This window comes from Streptopelia decaocto (genome assembly GCF_964273445.1).
Source record: "Streptopelia decaocto genome assembly, chromosome: 2".
In the NCBI taxonomy this organism is placed as follows: Eukaryota; Metazoa; Chordata; class Aves; order Columbiformes; family Columbidae; genus Streptopelia; species Streptopelia decaocto.
In genome coordinates this window covers 127,841,295-127,865,942 of record NC_138655.1, presented here as the reverse complement: position 1 = coordinate 127,865,942, position 24,648 = coordinate 127,841,295, and the positions used below count along the sequence as shown (strand labels likewise).

The window sequence follows — 24,648 nt, the reverse complement described above, 5'->3', positions numbered from 1 at the left end:
ACTAATACAGTGGGAAAAAAGTGCCAGTGAACAAACAGTAACAGATTAATCACCTCCTTCTTTATAATGTGTGCCAGTCACCGCACCACTAATAGAAATGCCTTCCTATATTCCAGTTCATTATAGCACGGGAATTATGTATTCCAGTGATCAGGTATGTTCATTTTGGCCCTGGGAGGCATCTATTGCAATATGTCACAGCAGTCAAGCCCCTCGCCTTAGCATGATGCACTGAGGCAGTGAGGGATGCCATTAGTGCTCACTGCGGGAACTTCCATCTTGGACAGGGTGGGAGCCCTTGGAGGCAACCAGGATCCAGGCCAAGGCTGCTGAGAGGATGCTCCATCTCAGGAAACTCTCCTGCTTGCCAAATTCACATCAGCTTCTCATTTAGTGCTTCCGCTACAAAACCTTCCCACTGCCCCAGCATCACCCCTAGCTCCCCACTAATACAAATTGTAAGATGAGTTATCTGCAGAAATAGGAAAGCTATACACACTCCTACTTTACTCTAACTAGAGCTCTATTACTACAATGTTTCACATGCTAACAACACTACTGAAAATTCCTTTCCGCAATTGTCCTCCAACTTTTAAAGGAGAGAGGAATCTCCGTGCTTCCAGCATACACAACAAAAAAGACAAAAAGCATTTAGCTGTTCCCAAATACTTCTTTCAGACTACTAGAAATTGTAGCAATTCTGGGAAATAGTTTAATCAGAAAAATGCTGGACATCAGAATTCAACCGAGTTTGAAGAGCTATGTATGGTCATATACCTGTACAGATTATCTACAAGTTACTTTTATATTGATTTCTCAAAAGTCATGATTTTAAGCAAAACGAAGAAATCTAACACAAATGAACCATGGGTAGTACAAAGCCAATGTGACCTTCTCTGTACTCCCACTGGCAAATACACTAAGAGCCACCAGCCACACATTCCCACTACACATTCTCAGAAAGCAAAGGAAACACAGATTGAAAACAAAATGACAGCAAAAATGTGCCATTTCTGACTGCATATGGCTAAACTATATAGTTACTGAGTAACTAGAATCTTACACAGTTTGCAGCAACCCATATCAAATGAAGCAAATAGATAATAACTGCATGTAAGAGAGTATTGTAGCCAATGACTTCAAGTACATATTAAAAAAAAAATAGTTTACCAACACTTAAACAACACAAAGGGATACTACAAAATCATTACACAGATTTATTTAAAATACATAAAGGTTTTAATAAAGCATTACACAGTGTTTCATGCGCACCCTCCCCATTTTACTGCAGAGAAATTTAACATTCTTCCACAGTACAGAATAATTACAATACAACTGCTTACAGAACCAGGAACAGAAACTGAAGTCAGCAGTAGGGTGACATTTCCATGCATTACGCTGTTCCTGTCATACCACTCTTTAACTCTTCTTATGAACAGATACAGGTTAAAGCTGTCTAAGGTCCAGAAAATTCCATGAGCGAAAGTACAGGAATGAACACGATAACTAAGTTTTAAGGGTTAAAGTTGTAGGTCAAATACAGTGCAGTAAGTAATTTTGTTTTCACTTCAGGTCCTATGTTGTGCTTGGCATGAAGAGAACTGTAGTTAAAAACTCTTTCTTCGGCTCTGGAACTGCATGACTCTCTTCCGTCCTCTGCATTTCAGTGGATCAAAGTGGTGAGCGAACAGGACTAAACACTGTTGCACAAACTGAAAGGCGAACATTTAAATAGTTTCTATGCTCACAGCTGAATCCTAAATGCTTATCAAGAGTAAAAGGCAATACTGTTTCCCTTATGCTTTTATTTAATCATATAAATCATGTTTTTTTAAAAATGTGGTTGGAGGGGGAAAAATTAGGAAATCTTTATATTTCTATGAGCTCTCTGTGGATTAAGCAGGAGCAGTCTTGCTAAGGACAAAAGCTCAGTCTATCTAATTGTCTCACAATGAGCAAAACTGCAGTAAGTACTATGAACATGGAGTAATTTTCAGATATTAGTTTAATGCACAGAGGGAAGAGTGTTCAAACATCCTCTTTTTTTATTAGCACAACTTAAGAGACTTGTCAAGACATAAAGATGCCTTCCACTACAAGAGAACTTTCTGCAAAGAACTAGTGACTTAGAGTGGTTCCAGATCATCATGTGATATCATCACACATAAATCCCAGTCTTGCCAAACTCATCACCCTGACTTTAAAAAGGAAACACAAGTAACCCAGGTTACTAACCTCATCTAGATGGGGGTCAAGAACAGATCAACTTTCATTCCTACTGATCCTGGATTCAGCCATTTAGGGGATCAAACAATTTACTTTCAAGGCCTGCACTACAAGAAAAGGGCAGTTGTTCCTGCCTGCAAAGTTTCCCTCATTTGTTGTTTTGTTTTGGTTTGGGTTTTTTAACTCCTTTCAAGTTGTTGTAGTATTTAATGGGCCTACAAAGGAGTCTCCTTCAACACAGAGTACTTTGCACAAATGTGTCCTAAGACTTTGGTTCAGGTACTTAGGATGTTAATGTTTCTTCTTGTGTCTAGAGTAAGATCTGCAGATCTCCCTTGCTGAATAAGAGACAAAATAAAACATGCAATTCTAAGTCTTCAGTGGCCAAATCCACTTAAATAAGTCAGGTTTCTCTGGACTTTTTTTTTTTTTTTTTTTTTTTTAACAATAGGACTTGCATCTACAGTCTGGGAAAGCCTGTCTAAGTCAAGACTGAATTGCAAGTAAACCTGCTTTGCATTAAGGTTCAGAATAAGTGCATTTTCTCCTGTGGCACCTCCAATGCTTGTAGCTGGTGGGGACAGTCCCCATACTGAAGGCTACCGTGCAGGCACAGTGCACTCCCAGGTGTACTCTGTGCTGCACCTTCCAGTTTGTACTTGCTGCTCGGGTGTGCTGTGGTGCCAGGCTTGGTGCCACACATGTGCCATCCACATTTAGCATAGTACAGAATTAGGAATCAGGAGAAGTCAGGAGGTTATTAAGGTCCAGTGCTCATCATCTTCAGTGTCCCAAGCACAGGAGTCATGCTAGATTTTTTGGCTAAATGAAAAATACACACTCTGAACAAGATGCTCCGTTTAAAGAGCAAAAAGAGAGAAAAAGCAGCCTGTGAACATTTAAACCAAAACAAACTTTGTAGAAAGCTTCAAAGTCATCATTGCATTCCAGAAACATTCCCAAACACCACCTGCAACTCTTTAACATTAAAAGTTCTCTCAATGAAGTAACCAAAAATTTAAAAATTAAATTAATTTTTATTCCCTGGGACTTACGGCAGGCTGAAATGTGAAGATATTTCTCGCTATTTGTATCTCAGAACACTTGACAGGATGAGCCAGCTATTAGCATGAAAGTAACCACAAACAAACAGAGCCACTATTAGGAATGCAGGAACAGCTCATATACAGCCATGGATATTAGAACCAGTTTTACTAAGAAAAGGAATGTTGGCTCTAATTCTGCAGTTATCCGTTATTCTTTTTCAAAGAGTGCCACAGGGATTTTTAACTTCCATCTGGACAGTTTTCTGTTAACTGTTTTTGAACACCATGTGTGAGAACACAACAGAATTGTAGACATTAGAGATGGAAAAGACCTATTAGATCATCCTCCTGCCAGTTAAAGATTTTTCCCTACAGAATAGTTCCAAGCACTTTGACCATTACAGTTTAAAGCATGTCAAGATATTTGGCTTCGACCATCTCCTTTGGAAAATTATTCCACAGTGTATGAAGAATGTTGTTAGGAAGTTTTTCCTGGTAGACGCCGCATGCGTTTTTCTTTCCTTAATAATTTCCAGCCTATTATTCCTGGTTAGATCTCATTGGGCCAGCCTCAATAACTCATCTTTACACCTTCGAATAAATGGAGACAGATACGTTTCCCCACACATCGGTCACTAGTTGGCCAGACTATACACAGTTTTAGAGCCAAAACATACACAACACTTTAATAAGATCAGTCATTCCACCCTTTTAGTCATTGTAGGAACAATTGTCTCCACCCCACTGAACACTTTTAGATGATAGTCTCAACAAATCTCTTTATTCTTCCTTGCCTTCTGCTACCTTTTGCAGTCTTCATAAAATAAAACAAAAAGCATAATAGACTCACAGAAGAAAAATACACTTGCGAAGTCAGCAAATCAGTAAATGTACTATCTAACTCATCGCTGCTGCCAACATCGTGGTTTCTGCACAGGCTTTGTATTTCCTCCCTCCCTGGTGACAAAATACACATTTTGCCAATGTGTAACATTTTCAAGATCTCCATTCCTTTCCATCTTCTTTCCAACAAAAGAGGTCTCTTAAACCAGCTTTTTTTTGGACAAACATTATTATTGTTAAATAGTTTTCAACATAAGTTATTAGGAATCAGAAGCTTTTTATGCATCTCAGATTTCTACATATTTCTTTGTCCTCATTTTGGTTCACCCAATCTTTCCCTTTTTTGTTATCAGTTACTTCTTTTTACTTCATTTAAAATTCAGAATAACTCAATAACATGTTTCATATACCTTTAAGTTTGTACATCTTAATTTCTACTACCATCCTTAGATCACAAACTTCACAAAAAAAAAAGTGATCAGATGCATTCAGCAAAAATGTAAACACAGAAATTAAGAAATATGTCAAGAAAGAAAACACTGGGCAAGACACGGAGCAACTGAGGAAGAGCAGCAGCAAGCTGAAAATGCTATGCTTGGTACTAGGAGCACAGAGAACATTGTGGCCACTCTACACACACTCAGGCTTTAAAAGTAAAGCGTAGAAGCATAAATTCAGAAATAACAACGAAGCATATATTGCTACGCTTTTAGATCTTTTCCTCACCAACAAGAACACCTGCCCTTGAAGGGGATAAGTCAGAATTATTAGCACTAAATTAAGGAACCTGGTTTGTCTTGACAGTGTTTCAAGGATCCTGACAGATATTCTATCACTGCATTAGCAAACCAAAAAGCCAAAAGCCAAAAGCAAAAAAAGTCTAGTGTTCCAAATCATCTTTCAAAGCACTAGTGTGCACAGACATAGTCTTAACACCTCTGCAAGGCCCTTTCGTCTTCTTCCCTTGGAAAACACACTGCATCAGACCTTCAATGTACAAGTAACAGAAACATGTTCACCAGTTATTCTGTTTGGCCTGCTTCATCTCTGCTCTCAGTCTGGTCATGCCATTGAAATACATTCTCTCATTCTCTTCTCCAGTTTTGAGAGAGTGTTCTTTCTTTCTTTCTTTCTTTCTTTCTATCTATCTATCTATCTATCTATCTATCTATCTATCTATCTATCTATCTATCTAAAGCTGCAACCATGACATATATTGCTCTTTGAAAGGAAATAAAATAAAAGATCTTCACAGTATTTCTAAACATTCTTAGCTCCATGTTAAGTACAGATTTGGCCATACATGGAATAAGTCTGTAATTCACTCTTCAAGGGCTCACATTTTACTCCCTTACCAGAGAGCTGAAGTCTCAATTTGTTATGTTACCACTGATACTCTTTCCATCCCTTAACAGTTAGCTTGAGTTTATGGAAGTAGTACTGTAAGATGAAACAGTTTGAAATGACAGCTGGAATAGAAACTCCAACCTTTTCTAACCAGCTCCAGCCCATGGTTCCTACAAAAAAAAGTTTTATTCCACTGTTTATTACCATTTTAGCATGACTACAGTTCTCTACATGGCAGCTCTTATTAACAACTAACAGTCTGACTTTTTTATTGATGACTATCTTGGCTAAAGTAGATTGTGAGGGAAAAGATCTACCTATGTTTCATTATCTGACCTAAAGAACAATACTTACAAGAGAACTGAAAACAGTTTATGCATAACTCCAAAGCCAGAAAAACAAATCAAGCTGTCACATCTTTTTGTGAAGTTCCAGCAGAATGCAGTACAACATATTTAAAGCAAAAGAGAAGTTGAAATAATTTCAACAGTTAGTGGAAGGGAAAAAGTTGAAAAGGTAATATCTGAACACTAACAATGCCTACAATGAAGAAAGCACCACATCAGATATAAGGAAAATACTTCACCTACTGTACTTCAGAAAATGGATATTTTGTATACTGAATTAAAAAGAGAGAAATGTTACAACAGCATCAGTGACATTACTGCTAGAGTTTGCTCTGGACTGCAAGCTGAGAATCTGCATAATACTTTCAGTGAAATCAGTGGGAGGACAAACTTGACACAATTCTTAAAGGCTAAATTTAGATTCCTTACTCAGCCAGTAGTGTCTTCAGTGCCAACAGAAGTCAGTTTTAAATATGCTTCTGTGATAATGTGTGCTTTAAAAGCCGCCTATACATACAAAGAATCAGCATCCAGTCTTCGCAAGAAGATAAATTTGCTCCTCTAGAACTAAAAAAATACATATATATGAAATAAACACAGATTTTGAAGATGTTTCCTCATTTGTCACACACAAAGCTCACAAAGCAGGGCAGCACTGGGAACTCTGACACAGCTTTCTCATGCAGACCTGTAAAAGATCCTAATCCCAGAGGCAAGTGATTACTATCTCTGGACAGCATTAGCAGCATAATCTGCATGCAACTACTGGGATGAGAAGTATTTTCTGAAGTCAGTTAATACATAATAACACTATAGTAACTTGCTGCATCCACTTCTACTTAATGAGTCCTGACTGTGAGCTGCAAGTAAACACTGTAGGCTGATCATATGAAGATGACACTACTACATTGGCACACAGGCCCATCCGAAAAAGACCAAGGGAGAGAATCTTTTCGGGGCAGGGCTGAAAACGAGCCACTAAAATCTGGCACTAACGCTAGGCCTTAAGATGATACTTAATTTGCAATGTCGAGATGGGATTAAAATCATCGCTATTTCTCCATAAGGTTTACAGACAAAGCAATTTTCAAAATATTATTTAGTTTGTGAAATAACATGTTCACGGTGTAAATAAACATTAATGTCCAGCAGGCAACACCCAAATACCTAAAAACACAAGTGGAATAGTCTGCCAAAACCAGCTGGTAAACAGACAGGTCTAAAGAGCGCGGTCGGGGCCTGCTGCTATCTCCTCCTCCTCGCTGCCTCCCACAGACGCCCTCCCTCCCTCCCGCTCCTGCCAAGCCCATTGCCTTGCACAGCAACACTATAAAGCCTGCCAATTTCTAGAGAGCTGAGCATATTTCTCCATTTAGTGTTTTGTCTGAAGGCCAACGATGCAGTCAGGACTTACAAAAATACCCCAAAGACTTGATGTGTTAGGTCTTGAAATATTAGAAGAACAAAGCATAACATTAAAGCATTTTTTTAAACATACTTCTCCACATTTCTAGCAGCTGCCCACTTTAAACATGGTTTGTACAGAGCACTCCTTGGCATTCACAAACATAGTATGTACTAGAAAGCTAAGTATCAATTCTTTCCCCCTCCTTCAGAATATCACTCAACCAGTAACGGACACTAAACAGCAAATAATTTTCATTTAGATAAACCACTAACACCAAAACCAACTTCTGTATTCAGCCTAGTCAACTGTATGGTATCATATTAACCCAGTATCGGCATTACTATTAAAGAACATATCAAGGAACAAAACCCACAAAACAGCTAGGGTTGTTTTGGAATTAAACTTTTATTTCCTTTTTTTTTTTTTCTTTGCAGCTATAGCGTAGTCAGCCTCCAAGCAAAAACTTACAGGTAAAAACAAATTACAGATGTTTCCAAAAGGTAAATAATTCCCTCAGGTAAACATATCTGGGGCAAAGGGATTGAAGACAACCACTTTAGACAGGGCTGTCAAATTCATTTTCACCAGGGGCCATATCAGCCTCGCGGTTGCCTCCAAAGGGCCAAATGTAATTTTAGGACTGTATAAATTTAGGAGCAGTTACATTGATACAGTCCTGATGTGGCCCCCGGTGAAAATGAATTTGACACCCCTGACATAAGAGATGTCAGAATTGCCCAACAGATAGGTAGAAGGCCATGCTATGTTTAGAAAAGGATCAGGTAGATATATAATCCACCCACAATAGACTTTTTTCCTGTGTTTTTTATTTCCAGGCTGACAAGTTCTCTAACTTTATAAAGCAAAGACTAATATTTTGGCTGGGAAGCAACAATTTTGTCTTCCCCATTATATTCTTCAATATCGCCTACCTGGGTCTTCCTACTTTCTTTTTACATTAGAATTTGGATGAAAATTTTGGCATCTGGTGTGTAGCCAAATACTGTCTTAGTGTTCAGTTCAAAATTAAAAAGATGGTTAGTTTTTGCTCCTCACTCACATTCATTTTCATTATCTGAAATTCAGGCTATGATCTTTCTAGCTTGTGCATCATATCTTTGACAAATTCTGTAAGGCCAAATTCTCTCCTACCCTTTCAATTTTTATTCTCTTTCAGGTATAACTCTCTGAATTGCCTCGTTAAAGACAGGAAAATAAAGAATTCTCATGATGCCACTTAGGTTAATTTTTAGAGTCGATTGTAAAAAATTAGGTTTTCTCACCTTCCAGTCCTAGGGGTTTTAGAGAAGAATTCAAGAATAATAACAATCAGCTATGGTTCTGTTTCAAAACCTCAGTTTTATGCTTCTGCTTTCCTCTGTCCATAAAATGAAAGACTTCTCTACTCTATACTATTTTTTACAAGCGATTAAATACAAGATCAATAGTTAGCAACTTCAAGAATACACAAATATCACCCACATTCTTCCAACTGCTATAAAAACAGAGGAAAGCTCTGTTTTTTCTTGACAACAAATTTCTTTCTTCCCTATTCCTTCTCTCCTTTTTAATTAATGAAAAGTAGCAGAACTGCTTAATGTTAAACAGTCTTTCCTTAACAAAACAAAACAAAAACAAACAACAAAACAAAACAGATGGAGACAGAAGATATATGATTACCTGTATAAAAATACAATTTTCTTTCAGAAGTTAAATTAAAAGGACCACTGTACCATATCACATGAAAGCTTGATTTCTCCAGGTCTAACACAAAAGAATAATCCTATACTCTAAAAATATGCCTAAAATAACATACATTTCTTTAATGTAATGGAACAAAACAAACAAACAAAAATAATACTCTACATACAGCAAAGAAAAGCAACACGTACCAACAAGGGCACAAATTGGTGGCTGAGACTGCAAACAGAGAGACATGTCCCGTATGAGGTAAACTGTTAAGACTTACCTCCAGAAACTGGGGCATCCATAAAAACAGCTCCCATTTTTTCAACTGCTTTAGCTAATTCTTTTGAAACTGTAGGGTCTATAGTACTGGAATCTATTAGCAATGAGCCTTTCTTCACTTTCCTAAAATAAAGATTAATTAGTAAGTATTTGTTGCACGAAACATCTGCAACTATTATCATGGCACTGGCTTTCCTCAGCATGATAAATGTACAAGCACTTTTTGGTACACTAATAAACACAAAGTTTTAAACTATTGAGCAAGATCTGCTCAGTATGTATACTTCTGAGTATGCATACTGCACAATTTTGAGTAAGTCAAAACACAATAAAACCTGAACACTAAAAAGGATGGACTTCTTACATAGTATTATTAAAATATAACACAAAAAATAACACAAAAAGGGTGCATTAGGAAAACCTTCCATCAGGCAAGCTTGAGCAGTATATCATAAGCAGATCAGCTAAGATATATTCTAAGCAACCGAATTAAATGTTGATATGGCCTAAAGTTTCATATATAACAATACAGTTTTCTTTCTATATACATATGGAATATTTGAAGTTCTTATCAGAATAGCCTGACTAAATTTTTAATCATTGCTACAGTTTATTCTACATAAAGATCATAACTACTACCATAAAAGCCCACTGCAGACTTAGAGCAAAGCATGGAGAAAAATGATAAGTTTTCCCACTGTGAGCTAGTAAACTTAGGCAGAAAAATTGTATCTCAAACTGTAGAACACAAAAAGTTGGATATGTGTTTAAAGAAAAAAAAGTAATTAAATTTTTTTAATGCACTCAACAATTAAAAAAATTATTATGTTATTATATTTTTATCCTTCTTTCCTTTCAAATGCACCATGATTTATTGTCCACTGGATGAGCAAACACCAAAAAATTAAACAACATAATTTTTCAGTCAAAAAAGAAAAATAATTTAAAGCTACACCTGACATATGAAGAGCCTCTGTGCACCTTACATGCTCTTGGCAGTACATTGAATTTCACTGAATCAAATTATCTAGATAGCTGGAAGTAGTCTCTTTATATATATATATACACTTGTGGACCACACTGTAGCTCCCGACAAACAGCACTACGTAAACCCAGAATTGGTCCTTTTTCACAGAAGAGATGAGCTGCTGCAGTTAGGTGACAGACAGCACTACATCATCTCTCCTTATGCTCAGGACAAAGAGCAGTGGCACAGGCTCCTTGGTAACACACCAACATGACTAAGCTAACCCTTAAATACTCCAGAGTATCAATGTTTTCTTCAGTAAAGCTTAAAAAGCTTCAGAAAATGACCAAAGTCAAAGCAGTGACCAATGACCAGGTGATTCAGTGACAGTTAACCACTACTGTCAAATTACCCTTCCTTCTTCTGAACAAGGAGGCTGCAAACTGCAGCAGTACAGGACTGCTCGCCACATCCTCTGCTCCCCCGCAGGATTTTCCACATCTAGGTACTCAAAAGATTAGCTGGTTGTATTATATCAGTTAAGCACTGGCGATCGGTCTTCAAAGCACTGCCATCCTGGATCCAGTTCTCCCACAGCTGTTTGCCCAGCTTTGTGGGACTGATCCAATTACCCTTCTTCCCTGGAGGGTCTAAGCTGCGGATGCTTAGATCTGCTCAGTCCTGCTTTGTGGGGAATTAAACCACAGACAGGAAGGGAAGGAAGGAACTATTACTCTCTATATTGGTAGGAGAATGGAAAATCCCTCTCTTCTATCTGATTTTCTAAATACTGAACCTTAATATTGCCTATAATCAATAACTAAAAAAGCAGTCATCAGTTTTAGACAATCTACTTCACTTTTGTCTGCTCAATGTTTCTTCACATTATTAACCTGGATAGCAGTAAGATCCGACATGATACTCAAAAGTATTCAGTAGCCTTAGTCAGCCTGCTAGGAGCAGTGCACATGTGGCCAGAAGAGCCTTTTAAATACTATTTGTTTTTTAATTTGGCAAGTCCAAAGATTCTGAGTAAGAGAATTCTGCAAACTATGGGTTTTAGGCTCGGTGGAAATCCCTCCGCAAAAGCTGAAAAGCACCATTTCAGATTAAACAGACTCTTAAGATATTTTCTTGTGTAATAAACAGATAATAAGAGCACAACTTAATAAAGCCTTGTCAGGTATTCTATGTTAATGCACATTAATATTACAAGACACAGTGCCATCTCTTCAGAACATTTCAGTTATAGGATTTCAAGTTTAAAAAGTATTTAAGCAAATAATTTTTGCCAGCAAATATTCTAGTTCTACTCATCTGTAGCACATTACATTACCATAAAAGAAACATGCAACTGAGAAGATAGATTAAGCTGTCTCAAATTCACATAAACTATTATTCTACTGAAAATATAATTATTATAATATTTTTTATTTTTATATTTTTTATTATATTATACTGAAAATATAATTAATACTTTAGCCAAAAGCCATTCAAAAGCAAGCACAGCTTAAGAGAACTCAGGTAATTAGAAATATCAATAGTGACAAAACAGAGGAGGACATCAATTTAAGGGCCCTGAAGGCACAGCAAGAGTTACAGCAACAGCCATCATTTGACAAACTGTGTTAACACAGCCTTGAGTAGGAGTGGGAATTCTCTAGACTATAGCAAATTCTTACTTTAGAATTCCATTTGCTCCTGTGTAAACTTCTATCACATTGGGACTAGAAGGCAGCATGGTAATAATTCTGTCTGCTTTTTCTGCTACATCTGCTGGGGACTCCGTTACCTTTTAAAGAAAAAAAAAAAAAAAAATTATATAAGCTTACGTTTTCTGAAAAAGAAATGTCAAACATGTTTGCTGGGTTTGTTTTTCGTATTTGCAGGCCACCAGTCACAACCAAGCTAGGTGAAAAATTAGAATACAAGACAAACTCTGGCTTCCTAATGGAAATGTTGATTAATTGGCTACAGCAACAGAAAAATTTAAAAAAAATGAAAAGGATGTCATGTTACAGAAGTTCCTCCAGAACATCTGTCAGTAGGGATGCTTGCATCACATCAACCCATTCTTGTATCTTCAATTCATTATAAACAATGCATCTGTACAAAATAGCACTCTACAATGTTTCTAAAGAGGGACAACACTAAGGATGACAAAAATCTCACTCTTTTCCTTGGCTTATATACAGCACTGGAAGAGAGGAAGACTGAGGAAAAAAAGAAAAAAAAGGTTTAATGTACCTCTAAGCCTTCTCTTAAAAAAATCAGACAAACTGGTAATTCTCATATTATGGCTGACATTTTCAAAAAAAGGAAATTATCGGCTCAAGCATACTTCACCCAAAATGTCTGAATAAGTTTCAAAATATGTTGTTAACTACTTGTTGTTAAACAAACACACCTAACTTACCTTCCCCAGCTCATTCTCAGAGGCAGCAGTATGGTATTTAAGGTTCACAGCAAGTGAAATACCAACAGCTAAAGTATTGAGTTTTGCCAATGAACTCAAAGAATGCAGAGTTTTACCCAGAAGGCATCTACCTTTTGTCCAATATTAGTTTTAAAGAATTCATTTCTTTAAAAAAATGCATTGTTAGCACATTCACAGCTCAGGGAAAACAGCAACAAAAACCTACAGCTCATTCTTATATCTTCAGCCCACAAAAATCAAATCTGATTTCACTCATTCAGGTAGTTTTACTGAAAGGAATTAGGTTCTGAGCAGGAATTAAGATCAGCAGAAAGTAGATTTTGTTTGTGGATAGGGCTTACAGTATTTATTTTGCAGCTATTATGGCTGAATGATGAAGAAGAACCTTAACATTATAATGATCTATTTTTCTAGATATATTATATGCCTTGAGTTTTTAAACTTTAAGAAATGTCATAAGCAAAATATAAAATGCAGTTATTAGTGTCAATAAAATAGAATTTCCACATCACATGACTGTAGGGTTGAAGAAATTGCAGTTTAACAGCAACCTCAAAAATTGGTTCCTTTCCATAATGTAGACAAATAAACAACTTTATGAACTCATTTCACCATTCCTGACCTGTTTTTAACTACAGGTATTTGTTATAATTTTTGTTAATTTTGGTACCAAAGGCATTTATGTAAATATATTACCTTTTTATAGACAATTTTTTATAAGGTCTCAGCATCAAAGAAAGCAAGGTGTATACATATTGGTAAGAAATGCTGCATAATAAATATCTTGAAGGATTTCTGGGATACAGCGTGATAAACTTCCTGATTTCTGTTTTACTTATTGCAAAATAATTAAAAGAAGGCTAGACTGTACATACCTACTGAGCAAAGCTCCCTCTCTCAAAAAAAACCCCAAAGAAACCTCAAGAAACTGACATAGATGTGACTTAGAAACATGCAGTTTCTGTTTTGAAAGCATAAGTTAATACTACACAAAATATAATACACAGTTACTAAAGGAAACATACTCTAGTCCAAAGAACAAAGGCTAGGAGGAATAAATGGGGCAATTATGAGTAGAAAAGGTTCTATCCCTGATTAGTTAATTTTATGACTTGCTCCCCTGGAGCCAGAGAGCCTAGCTCTTTATATAATAGAGTATGACACTTTGTCTTTAGTTCCAAGTATCTCTAGTTTGGTTTGGTCCCAATGTGTATTATTAGAAGAGGAGAGAGGAAGAAAGAAGCAAAAAAAGTGGGAATTAAAGTGGGAATTGTCATTCTTGGCTTTTGGGTACTGTAACAAATATGATTAATAATCCCAGAGGAAACCTATCTACCTGGTTCAAGAAGCAACATAGAAAACTTGTTTTTTATTTGGGACTTCCTGTCTCAGAAATGAAGTTAAATTATTTGAAAGCTATTACAAAACATTAAACATTTGCAATCATTAAGAGTATGTGTGTAACTTTAAAAAAACACACCAAATACTAATTGCTGATTACTAGTATAGACCATACTGGCTCAGAGTAGCAGGCCAGTAAGTTCTGTACATATTCTGATAACTTGCTGGTTCAAGCAAAGTTTTGCAGTATGCAACTGGATAGGGGAGAGTTTTCCTCATACTGGTCATTGCTTTATGCCCTTCAGTATGCACGTCTGCTTAGATTTGTTCCAAAACACTTCACTATTTTTTCTTTATATTTATGATCCATCAATTAATAATTCTGCTTGCCTGAGATGCCATTCTCACTGAATACACTGAAGAAAAATCCATTTTTATGCTGCTTTATGCATCAGATTACTTCAGTAACACTCTCAAACTTGCAAATTTGAGATGATTCAAAGATGTGTGAAGTGAAGCAAAGTAACTGTGTGACATATATGCACTCCACTGTGTGAGAAAGAAAGAGATAACTATGAGGAAGGGGAAGAGCGCAGATGCAGCCTACTTGCTCACAGCACTGTTCAGTATTCTCCCTTGTTTGCAGACCTGCAACTTTCTCCAGGTTTCACCCCAAGTGTTCCATATGCTCCTGCTCAGCCCGCTTTACTGTTCACCACCAGCAGGCAGGTGGCTGCCTCCTGACATGCACTGTTAATACCTCCCAGCTCTTTACTTCAGAGGCTAAACAAAGTGGAGTCACAGAATACACAGACTTATGATCAAACATCCTTCATCCTCCATATACCTTAGGATTAGCACTGACTTTAAACAATGGACATTTGACAAGATTTACTGTCTCTCGAGGGGCATCTTCTCACCTCTGTAACACTCCCGATGGTTTTACTCTACCAGCCAGACCAAAGAGAAAGCAGCCCTTGGAGCCCAATGTTCTTTCTACAGTAGTTTCTATAAGGCCCCCTGGACCTACAAGTTTCCAAGTCCCGAAAAAAATGTTGGGGTAGGATTTACACCTATAGATCAAGAAGAGGAAGTTATGTTCACATATTTTATTTAAGTGTGTTTTATTTGTATTTAAGCCTACCCATGTATTCTCTTAATGATTTACAATCTTAAAACATACTTTGGGCTTTATTTTTAAAAGCATTACAGTTCACCTTTAATATCACATTAAGTTCTGCAGCAGATGCCAAGGATTCCATTACCATGGTAATAAGCTATCCAAATGGTCAGCCACAGCAAAGAGATCCCACTGCAGAACGTAAATTAAAAATACAACCAATTGTTCAAAATGAACTTCTTTTCCATTGGCCCAGCCTCTTACCAAGGCAGGTCTGGTTCATGCCTGAGAGTCTCAGCTGCTTTAACAAAATAAAAACAGCACCTAGGAAAACAAGCTGAAAAGCTTACTTTCCCTCTTAAGGCCAAGATGCGGTACTTATTCAGGGGGCAACTGTACTTAATTATCAACAGGTGCACTTTATCAATTTATCTTTTGGGAATTTTGACGTTACCTTGTTATTTAAGACAACTGCAATTAGGTCCAACAGTTTAGACTTTCAAGTCATACAATTCTTCTACCTACGATTTCCTTGCCACTGCTGCAAAATTTCCTCCTTTCTTCTACACTGTCACATCAGATTATTTGAATATATTATTTTGTTTCAGTGTTTTTTGGACCTATCCATCCAACACAACTACCTGAACTACTGTAGCTTTGAAGTATGTTAACAACATTCAAATACATTTCAGACACTTAAAAAAGATAGTCCTAACCCTCTGAGAGACTGAATGGGTTTCTGGGTGTATTAACAGACTGACAAAAGCAACAGCAGTGACTGGAATGGGGCCAAGATTTCACAGAGTATATGGCAGGAAGGTAAACCTCCTTAATGTGACCAATTTCCTTCCCTTCTTTTTTCCTTTTCATTCCTTCCTCTTCTCTCACCACAGCCTTCCTCACCTCCAAGAGAGTAAGCACTTAAATAATTAGATTTTTCCCCTGCCCCTGAGGACTGCACCTTGAAGCAGCAGGAAAGCTCATATGTCCCTATTACCCTTATAGCTATGCCAGCAGGAATTTTTAACTAGGGTCACCTAACCTGAAAAGGTCAAAGTAGGAACCAGATGAAAAGCACCCACTGGCCATCTAGACCTGGGGGAGGAGGAAGCAGGAGAAAGGAGGGGGTGAAAGAACAGCCCATCAACCTACTCTCATAAAAAGAGAAAAGGGAAAAAAAAAAACAAAACCACCACACACACACAAAACACCTGAAACAAACAAACAAACCCACAACAAAAACCCCCGAAACAAACCAACCAACCAACCCACAACAAAAACCCCCGAAACAAACCAAACAAACAACCCACAACAAAATCCACAAACACAAACAAACAAACCCCACAACAACTAGCAAAGTCCAACAAGCTAGCAATTCTGGCTAATGGCATGAAAATGACTTAGAGTAGAATCATAGAATGTCCTGAGTTGGAAGGGACCCACAAGTATCATTGAGTCCAACTCTTGTCCCTGCACATGACAACTCCACAGTTCACACTGTGTGTCTGAGGGCGTTGTCCAGTCTCTTCTTGAATACTAGAATCATTACTTTGCTATAAGTGAAACCTCCCAGATTCAGATTGTGTTTATTAATCTGTTTTAGTTCCAACTGTGATCTTAGCCAAGAAAAAGAAAAAAATCAGATTATTTTAAAAATATCACATGCAAAAAACATTCAATACATACAGTTATTGTTGGAATAAAGAAAGTTTATTACTATACCTGAGCACCCAAGTCTTGAAATTCTTTGCAAGCTTCTGGGAACACATCATATGCAATAACTGGATATCCATGTTTTACCAGGTTTTTAGCCATTGGATTTCCCATGTTACCCAGCCCAATGAATCCAACTGGGGTTTTGGAAGCCATTGCCCTAGAACACACTGATTTTAAAACAATAAATATCAATATATTTATATTTTAGAGTAATGCATAACAATGATGTAACAAAAGCTACCATGTAACTGGCTGGCACTGATTTAGACAATCCAAATAATTAAAAAGGGCAGAAAAGTGATTTCTATTCCAACTAATTTAAACCGTAGACTATATTTCACATTGGGCCACAAATACTACCCCTGAACGATTTTTTACATAGCAAATTGTTTTAAATATGAAAATGTGAGTGTTTCAAAAAGTATAGTAATAATCAAACTTGAGTAACATCCCTGAAAGTTAAGTTCTGAATTTTAGTCTGAGAGGAGCTCAAACACAGACTTAAAATATGCAGCCTTGTCTCTGTTTTGTTATGTACCTAGATATTAAACTGGAAATGCAATATCAAATTTTATATATATTTTACAGACTCCTTATTTGCAGCTTTGGTTGCAGCCCTGGGATCTAGTACCTGTTCTCTAGAAATGGACTGAGGCTGCCCCTCACAGATAACTACTAGACTCTTCTGATCCTGCACCCAGATATAAACCACTAACCTAACCATAAAAGTCTCAATAATAAATCACTGCCAATTCTTTGAGCCATGTAATCACTTGCACTATAGTTTAAAAGCAAATACTGAAAACTAGAACAAACTACAGCATAAATACAAAACAATGAAGTCTTTATAAGAATAACCACCGTATTCTATTTGCTGTACTACCAATACAGAACTATAAAGCATAATCTACAATCTACAGAAAATACTACCGTTTCAGTCAGTTACTTTTTACAAGTTGTTAGCGAGTATCAAATGCTGGATACACATTGCAGGCGTATCAAATGCTGGACAGTAAGCAGCGCTGCAGGCATCCATCTACTGCAATTACTGTCTCATCACTCTAAACACGCCTAATTCAAAGGCAGCACAATTTGGCACTGCCAAGATTTCTTTGCTGATTACATAAAATAATTTCTCCTTTACAGCAAAGGAAAAAGTTATGCAGAATAAACACTAAGGCATGTGACAACTAAGCAGCCAGAACCAAGGCTAACTATGGAACTACTGTAACTCTGAAGTGCACGTACAGAAAATGTGCCTAAGCTGGATCTAGACTCTGAGATCTCAATGCTTAGCAAAGAATCCTCTCTAAGCCAATAACACTTGATTAATCACTTTAAAGTCTTTCTGACTTTAAGCTCCTTCTTAGCCAGCAACGGTCATGCTCTTTCATTTGCAGCACTATTTTGGAAGTGCCACATCTAATAAATCAGGTTCGTTGAGAGAACTTTGGTCTGAGACAGTTTCCACAGATGCCTGCAGCAACTACATAGCTAGTGAAGTAGCACAGTTTAAAATAAAACTGCACTGGGAAAACACTTAGTGCAAACTGAGTTAAGTTAGGAGAGGAGCACACCACTTTTTTAAGATGTGCTAGATGTCAAACCTAGGAAGCAAGTTAACAAAGAACCTAAAACACCATCATCAGCCATAGCAATCATCTTGGTTTTTTTTTTTTTTCTTCTTGGAGTTTCTATGAGTCAGTCCTCCCCAGTACATCACTTACCCTAAGCTAAAATTGCTCCTTTTGCTAGCCTGAAGTTTCCAGCTTTCTGTGGAGGTTCAAGTCCCGGTTTGCAGCATCTCTCTATCCCTTAATACCAGTGGATCTTATTTACCTTGACTTCAGTAAAACCTTCAAAACAACCTCCTCTAGTATCCTGGTAGCCAAATAGGGAAAGTACACACTGGACTGGACTGCAAGACTGCCTGATGGAAGAAGTATAGTCTGGAATGTTGGGCTTAGACAACAGTGATCAATGGTTCAAAGACTAGCAACAGTCACTTTTGTGGGATATTCCCCACGGGTCAATACTGGGGCTTCTGCTGTTTAAAAATTCCATCAATGACTATAATAATGGGACATGAACACCTTCAGCAAGATCATGTGTGACACCAAACTGTGGGGAATGGCTGAAAAACTGCAGGGCACAGCTACCATTCAGAAAGACTGGAAAAATGGGCCTCCAGAAGTTCAGCAAAGACAAACACAATGTCCTGTACTTGAAGCATGACATGTCGTTGCAGGCTGAGGACTGGCTAGACAGGTTGCAGCTCTGCAGAAAAGGGCCTGTGGATTCCTGCAGACAAGTCGAGCATGCGTCAGTAGTGCATCCTTGCAGCAACAGATTTTTTAGATACTGCCCTATATTACCCAGAGCACACCCAACAAATCAAAAAAATCAGTGATTCTGCTCTGTGCAGCACAATATACAATAGATGCAGTCAACCTTTCTTGATACATTTTTTCTCTATCAGTGCTGACACCAGCAGTGATGCCTGTCACTCATACCTGTAGCCCAGAAGACCCATCCATGAACTGCTTAAACCTTGCTGATTCCTCCTTTATCATATCTGAGATCTCAGATACTTCAGAGGCTGGCCACAGGCCTCAATACACATAATCTTGCCTTGATCTTCATGGAAATATTGGGAACTGAGGAGGACATTTTGCCCATGCGACTTCTGACAATCCTTCTCAGCACCCTGCCTTACTTTTCTCTACCATGTCACATATGACTGCTTTGCTTTGATGACTTTTCATGACTATCATCATGTCTTACTATTAAGACAACATTTGGTAATTGGACTGCAATGACAGACCTGTTGCCAACAACCACTTCTATTACTTCTCCAAGGCAGCTCCTCACAATGTAAACATCCATGAAACCAACTCATCCTTCTATTATAAGGCCTTCCTTAAGTTTTCATTTTGCAACATCCCCAGAAGGCATAGCAACAGTTAGGCTGGAATATGAGGCAACACACTGATCGGTATTACTAGTTTTGTGTCATGTATTCCATTATTTCTCCTTTTGTCTGTCTCTGATGATTTTTCTTGTCTTAGTTCATTAATCAGGGTCCATTTTCTGTCCTGTGCTAACTAGAACTTACTCAAATTCACAGCAACTGGGACCTGTTATAGTCCAATTCTGCACTCAGTTTCTGACTTCTTAGTTTAACTTCTCACAGCCTGGTGTTAAATTAGCCACTTTAAAATGATATAATTTGATTAACAGCTCTGAAAAATGTCTAGATCCCCAGGTACTCAAATATAGGAAACTGACTTTAAAGGACTGAAGAAACTAGCTCACAGACACACCTAATAGAGCTGATTTCAATTAAATGTGAATCAATTGTTTTAGAATTATGGCATAGTTTTTAATGACTACTTAAGAGTGGGAGTTTGCCAAATGGAGGATGTTTAAGAAGACACATGTTTGCACATCTTCATATTACATGAAACTCCACCAGTGCTACCATGGAAAGAGACATCCAGCTTGAATATCTAGGCACTATTTACTTTTTTGATAAATGGCACAGGCTCATTTTTTAAAGAACTGTATAATTCAGACATTTAAGGATAGATATTCTGCTAACCCATATACACTTACGCTTAACTAATCCCATCAATGCTATAAGCATCTGCAGAAACTGTCCCTGTGGTACTGAGTCCATTTTACTTCAGCCATAAAACCTACAGTAACTTGCTGCGATCACATGGCTGGAAAAATGCCCAGTCCACATCCAATTTCTGACAGAGGGCAGAACATCAGAAGTAGGAGCAATATAAGCTACTTTTAAAATAATCACCAGTACTATCTGAAACTAATTCTCCTTCACTGGGAACAGAAACAGCAACACGGGTTAATCTATAGATCAAGCAAAACCAGCTACAGCTATGCTGACTCCAAAGGATTTGTTTTTTTCTCAAGAGATCCTTCATTATTCTTTTGAGGGAATGTGTGCTCACAGAGCCCTGTGTCTATGAAGACTCCATTGATGAGAAGGATCAACTTATGACCCTCTTGCTATATTGGGCACTTACAGACAATACAGATTAAAATGTTTTTCTTTGAAAAGTCAGCTTAAAATAGAAGCACTTGACCTAATCTACAATTTCATGAGAATATTACCTCAAAAATAATTTAATTTAAAAAATCAGGGAAAGTTTATGAATATCTGAATGCCTTTTCTTGAACAAAATACATCCATTAAGAGAGTAAATTCAGAAATGTACAGATTGCAAACCTGTCCTTAGAATACCTGGCCTGTCAATGGCCTAAAACTTGTCTGTTCAAGCTTCTATGTAAGGATACTGAATGCAATTTTCTTTTTAACCCGAATGATGACAGTTAAAAGTTTAGCTCATTTCATATGTTTATATTTCATCTTAAACTATCTCCTGAAGTAATGACTCTTACATTTTCAAGAAAGCATTTCAGGTCCAGTGGTGCCTTGAATTCACTGCAAATACTGCAAAGACTGCACAGTCACTACAATACACAGTGCAGAGGACACCTCTTTGTATTCAAACAAAAAAGAGCTAATGGCTGAGCAGGACCACAGACAGCAGAGCTGGAGAAGGTCCAACATGCTTGTACACTGAAGAAAAGCACAGTCTAACTGGCCAAAAACAGCACTGAGAAACCAGTAACTCTCAAATTGTAATCTCACCTGTATGACTTACTTCTTGTTTTTATAAAATCTATTTTGAAGCATGTCCACCAAAATGTCTAGCTCCTGGGATGGAATTCCTAGCTCCACAGTCAAATGAAACCAATAAATCTGGCACAGGGGATAACAGCTCACATATTCCTGTCCCATACGAATTTCCTAACCAGAGCGGCTGCAAGTCATATTAATATTCTTGATCTCTCTGGATCAATGAACCTTGAGCTCTTTTCCAACCCAGTAGGTGAGATTTAACAGGAGCAGGGGAAGATGCCCAGAGGAAGCTCAGCTACTGAAGTTGCTGGTTTGGCTCAGAGCCAAACTTTATGAGAAAGTACAGTTGCGTGTGAAGTAACTTGACAAGGAGAGGGAAACATGATGACAAATCAATTTGAGCCACTAAATGAAGGATTCTGACGTTGATTTAGCATCTTAAGTTCTGGTACAATGGAAGACATGATCTCTTTTCTCCTTCCTGCTTTCAAGGAAAGGATCAGAGAGAGATTCTGTGCTTTGTGCAGCCTTCTCTATGGAAACTCATAAAACCTCTACTGAACTAGATCCTGGAGGGAACTAGATGGAGAAATACAGATGTTAGAGAGGCCAGCTGTACACAGGCAGAATCAGGTCTTTCTGCTCCTGGAAGCTTTTGCTAGTGGAATTTAAATTGCCCCAGGGTCACAGGCTTTTAAAGGTTATGCAATGATTTTGAGAACTGCACTCTGCCAAAATCATAATTTAAGAAGATTACAAGACTCTAAATTTGGCCAGCTTTACATTGAAAACGACCTACTTGCTTTTCCTTGCCTCTGTAAAGGTCTGCTGATGAAAAGCAGACATGCTATCTTTTAACAGTCAAGAGTCTTCTTACCTCATTTTTCTTATCTGTAGCTATACCTCTTTAACTGTTTGCTAATACATTAAGACAAAAACATGTAGTATGTACTTGTCATCTAAAAAAAATATCAGCTGTACACTTGATCCCTTAATTAACTAATGTGCTAGCCTTCAGAGCAGCAGGTCTTTCTGTCATAATCCTTGCTTAGTAATTAATGCTTCTCTGCACCAGAGCATGGAATCATTCAACAGCTCCTGCATCAACAAAAGTACTATTTAATAATTAACTGAACAGGTCTCTACTACTCAACCAAAACTATTTGTAAGGACATTTTCGTTATCTAGCAGGGTAGTGTCTTCTTTGATGAACAGCTCCCTCAGCTGATAAATCTTCATTCACCAGAAAATCTTCCTTTCTCGCCACAATACCTCATTAACTCTCACTTCATCCTCCCTAGCAATCCCCAGGAAGGATTTCTCCACATTCATCAAAAAGTATTATTAAGTAAGGTCATGTATACCCTCTCCATGACTTTTGCCAGTGACTGCCAGCAGCAGATCACAAGACTACGTGGTCTCCATCCAACTCCATCCATACACAAACATACATATCCCAGATGCTCCTCCAAAATCTGTCCTCAGCTATTTTCCTCCCGGATGATTTAACAGCCTCTGGTATAAACATACAGAGGAAATAATCCATCATGGTCTGTGCCAGCTGTAAAGAGCAACTGACCAAGTAACTAAACAGCATTCAATAAATGACTCAGACAGCCCCTTGCTAACCAAGCAGTGGTGATGGACAGCCCTCAAGCTGGCTGAGTTCCTACACTGGGATGGCGTTTTACTCAAACTGACAGTTGATGAAATCACTACTCAAATGACAACTTTAAGATGACTCAAAACTAAAGAAAAGGATGGCAAACTGAATAAACACACTTGAGATGAGGAAACCTCGACATATAACTAAGCAGTAGAGCTTAGCGGTTAAGAAGGCTTAATGCTTAGACCTTCATCCCATAAACACTCCTCAGAGTCAACAGGACTTTCAGCGCAGTCACTACTGACTAAGTGAGAGATTAAATGCTGTGAGATTCTGTGCTATGGAAGTTTCTTGGGAGAGTCACTATTTCTCCTTAGTCACAATTTCTCACTCAGGTCTTCAGGCAAAGACAAACTATATTTTTCAACTTTAAGGGCCAGTGCAGTGTTTTGGGTTGCTTTTTACACCAAGAAATGAGATTCCTTCCATCTTCTCTACATTAAACATGACCATTGGAACATTGACATAGACAGCAGATTTCAAAGCTCTTGCAGAAATATCTGACAGCTACCAAGCACCAAAAGTTCAAAATACATTGAAATCTACTGCTTTCAATCATGGTGCCACAAAAGGTACCAAATACTCAAACAGGTCTGTGGTATTTAACTTTACTACCATGTGACCAGTACACCTGCTGCACCTGAGCTATTACGTAGCACCACACTAGAGCTGCAGCTATGAAAAACAAATCATGCATTAGCAGAAGACAGAGTCAAGCAAAACCAACACTGAAAGCTAGTTTCAAAATTGTGTCAAACACTTTGATCTGTTTCAATGAGGTTAAAAGGGGAATTACAATTTTTAAGGAGTTACTTAAAAGCAATTACATAATTCCTGAAATGCTCTGTTAAGTGTCAAGATTTTAGAAGCTTATACCATTTAAAATAATGTATTTCTTCCACTTCACTACTTGGAAAGTCTACACCTATTTGTTTGTAGCCTAACTATAAAGTAACCTACACGAGCAACAGACGGCTATTGAAATGAGCCTGAAAAAACTACTGAAGATATCTTTTCAATTATCTACTTCAGCAGCCAAAATGCTTGTAAACAGGAGAGTGGTTTCCACATTAGAAAAGGGAAAAGGTCTGGGCTCCGGTTCTGCAGGTACATTCTTCATCCATCTGCACCCACAGGACATTTAAAGGCGCTTGCTCCTTCCACTGCCCATGGATCAACCACATGTGCGAGAGCCAGTACCTGTGGAGCTGGAACAGGAGGAAGCACCACTGGATTTAAGGAAAACAATCGGATACAATGATGGAGAGGGTTGAACTGCCCAAACCTAGGTGACAAGTACTGCTAACACGTCACTGGTGCCACAGGAAACGCTTGTGGGCTCTGACAGTTTCCAGGCACGCTGTTTTAAGCAAATGAGTGAAACCATTTATTGAGCTCAGGCACTCCGAAGCTCCCGCACGGCCTCAGACACCGCAGCGGCGGGAGCGCGCCGTGCCGGTGATCACCCCCCCAGCGCTCCCCTGGGGGCCCTCACCGGGGGCGCCGCACGGCGGGGCGGCTCCGGGGCCTGCCAGGCGCGGATGGCC

The 24,648-nt window shown here is 38.1% G+C and overlaps 1 protein-coding gene across 1 annotated transcript in view; it reads right to left on the bottom strand.

The window, feature by feature from the left end:
- The window catches only part of HIBADH (3-hydroxyisobutyrate dehydrogenase), an 82,375-nt gene that overhangs the window by 57,439 nt on the left and 288 nt on the right, over positions 1 to 24,648 (bottom strand). Inside the window, exons 2-4 of the mRNA XM_082046244.1 lie at positions 16,773 to 16,933; positions 11,835 to 11,944; positions 9,187 to 9,308 (exon numbers count right to left, since the gene is read on the bottom strand). Coding sequence (XP_081902370.1) covers positions 9,187 to 9,308; positions 11,835 to 11,944; positions 16,773 to 16,933 — 393 coding nt within the window. The remainder of the gene's footprint in view (positions 1 to 9,186; positions 9,309 to 11,834; positions 11,945 to 16,772; positions 16,934 to 24,648) is intronic.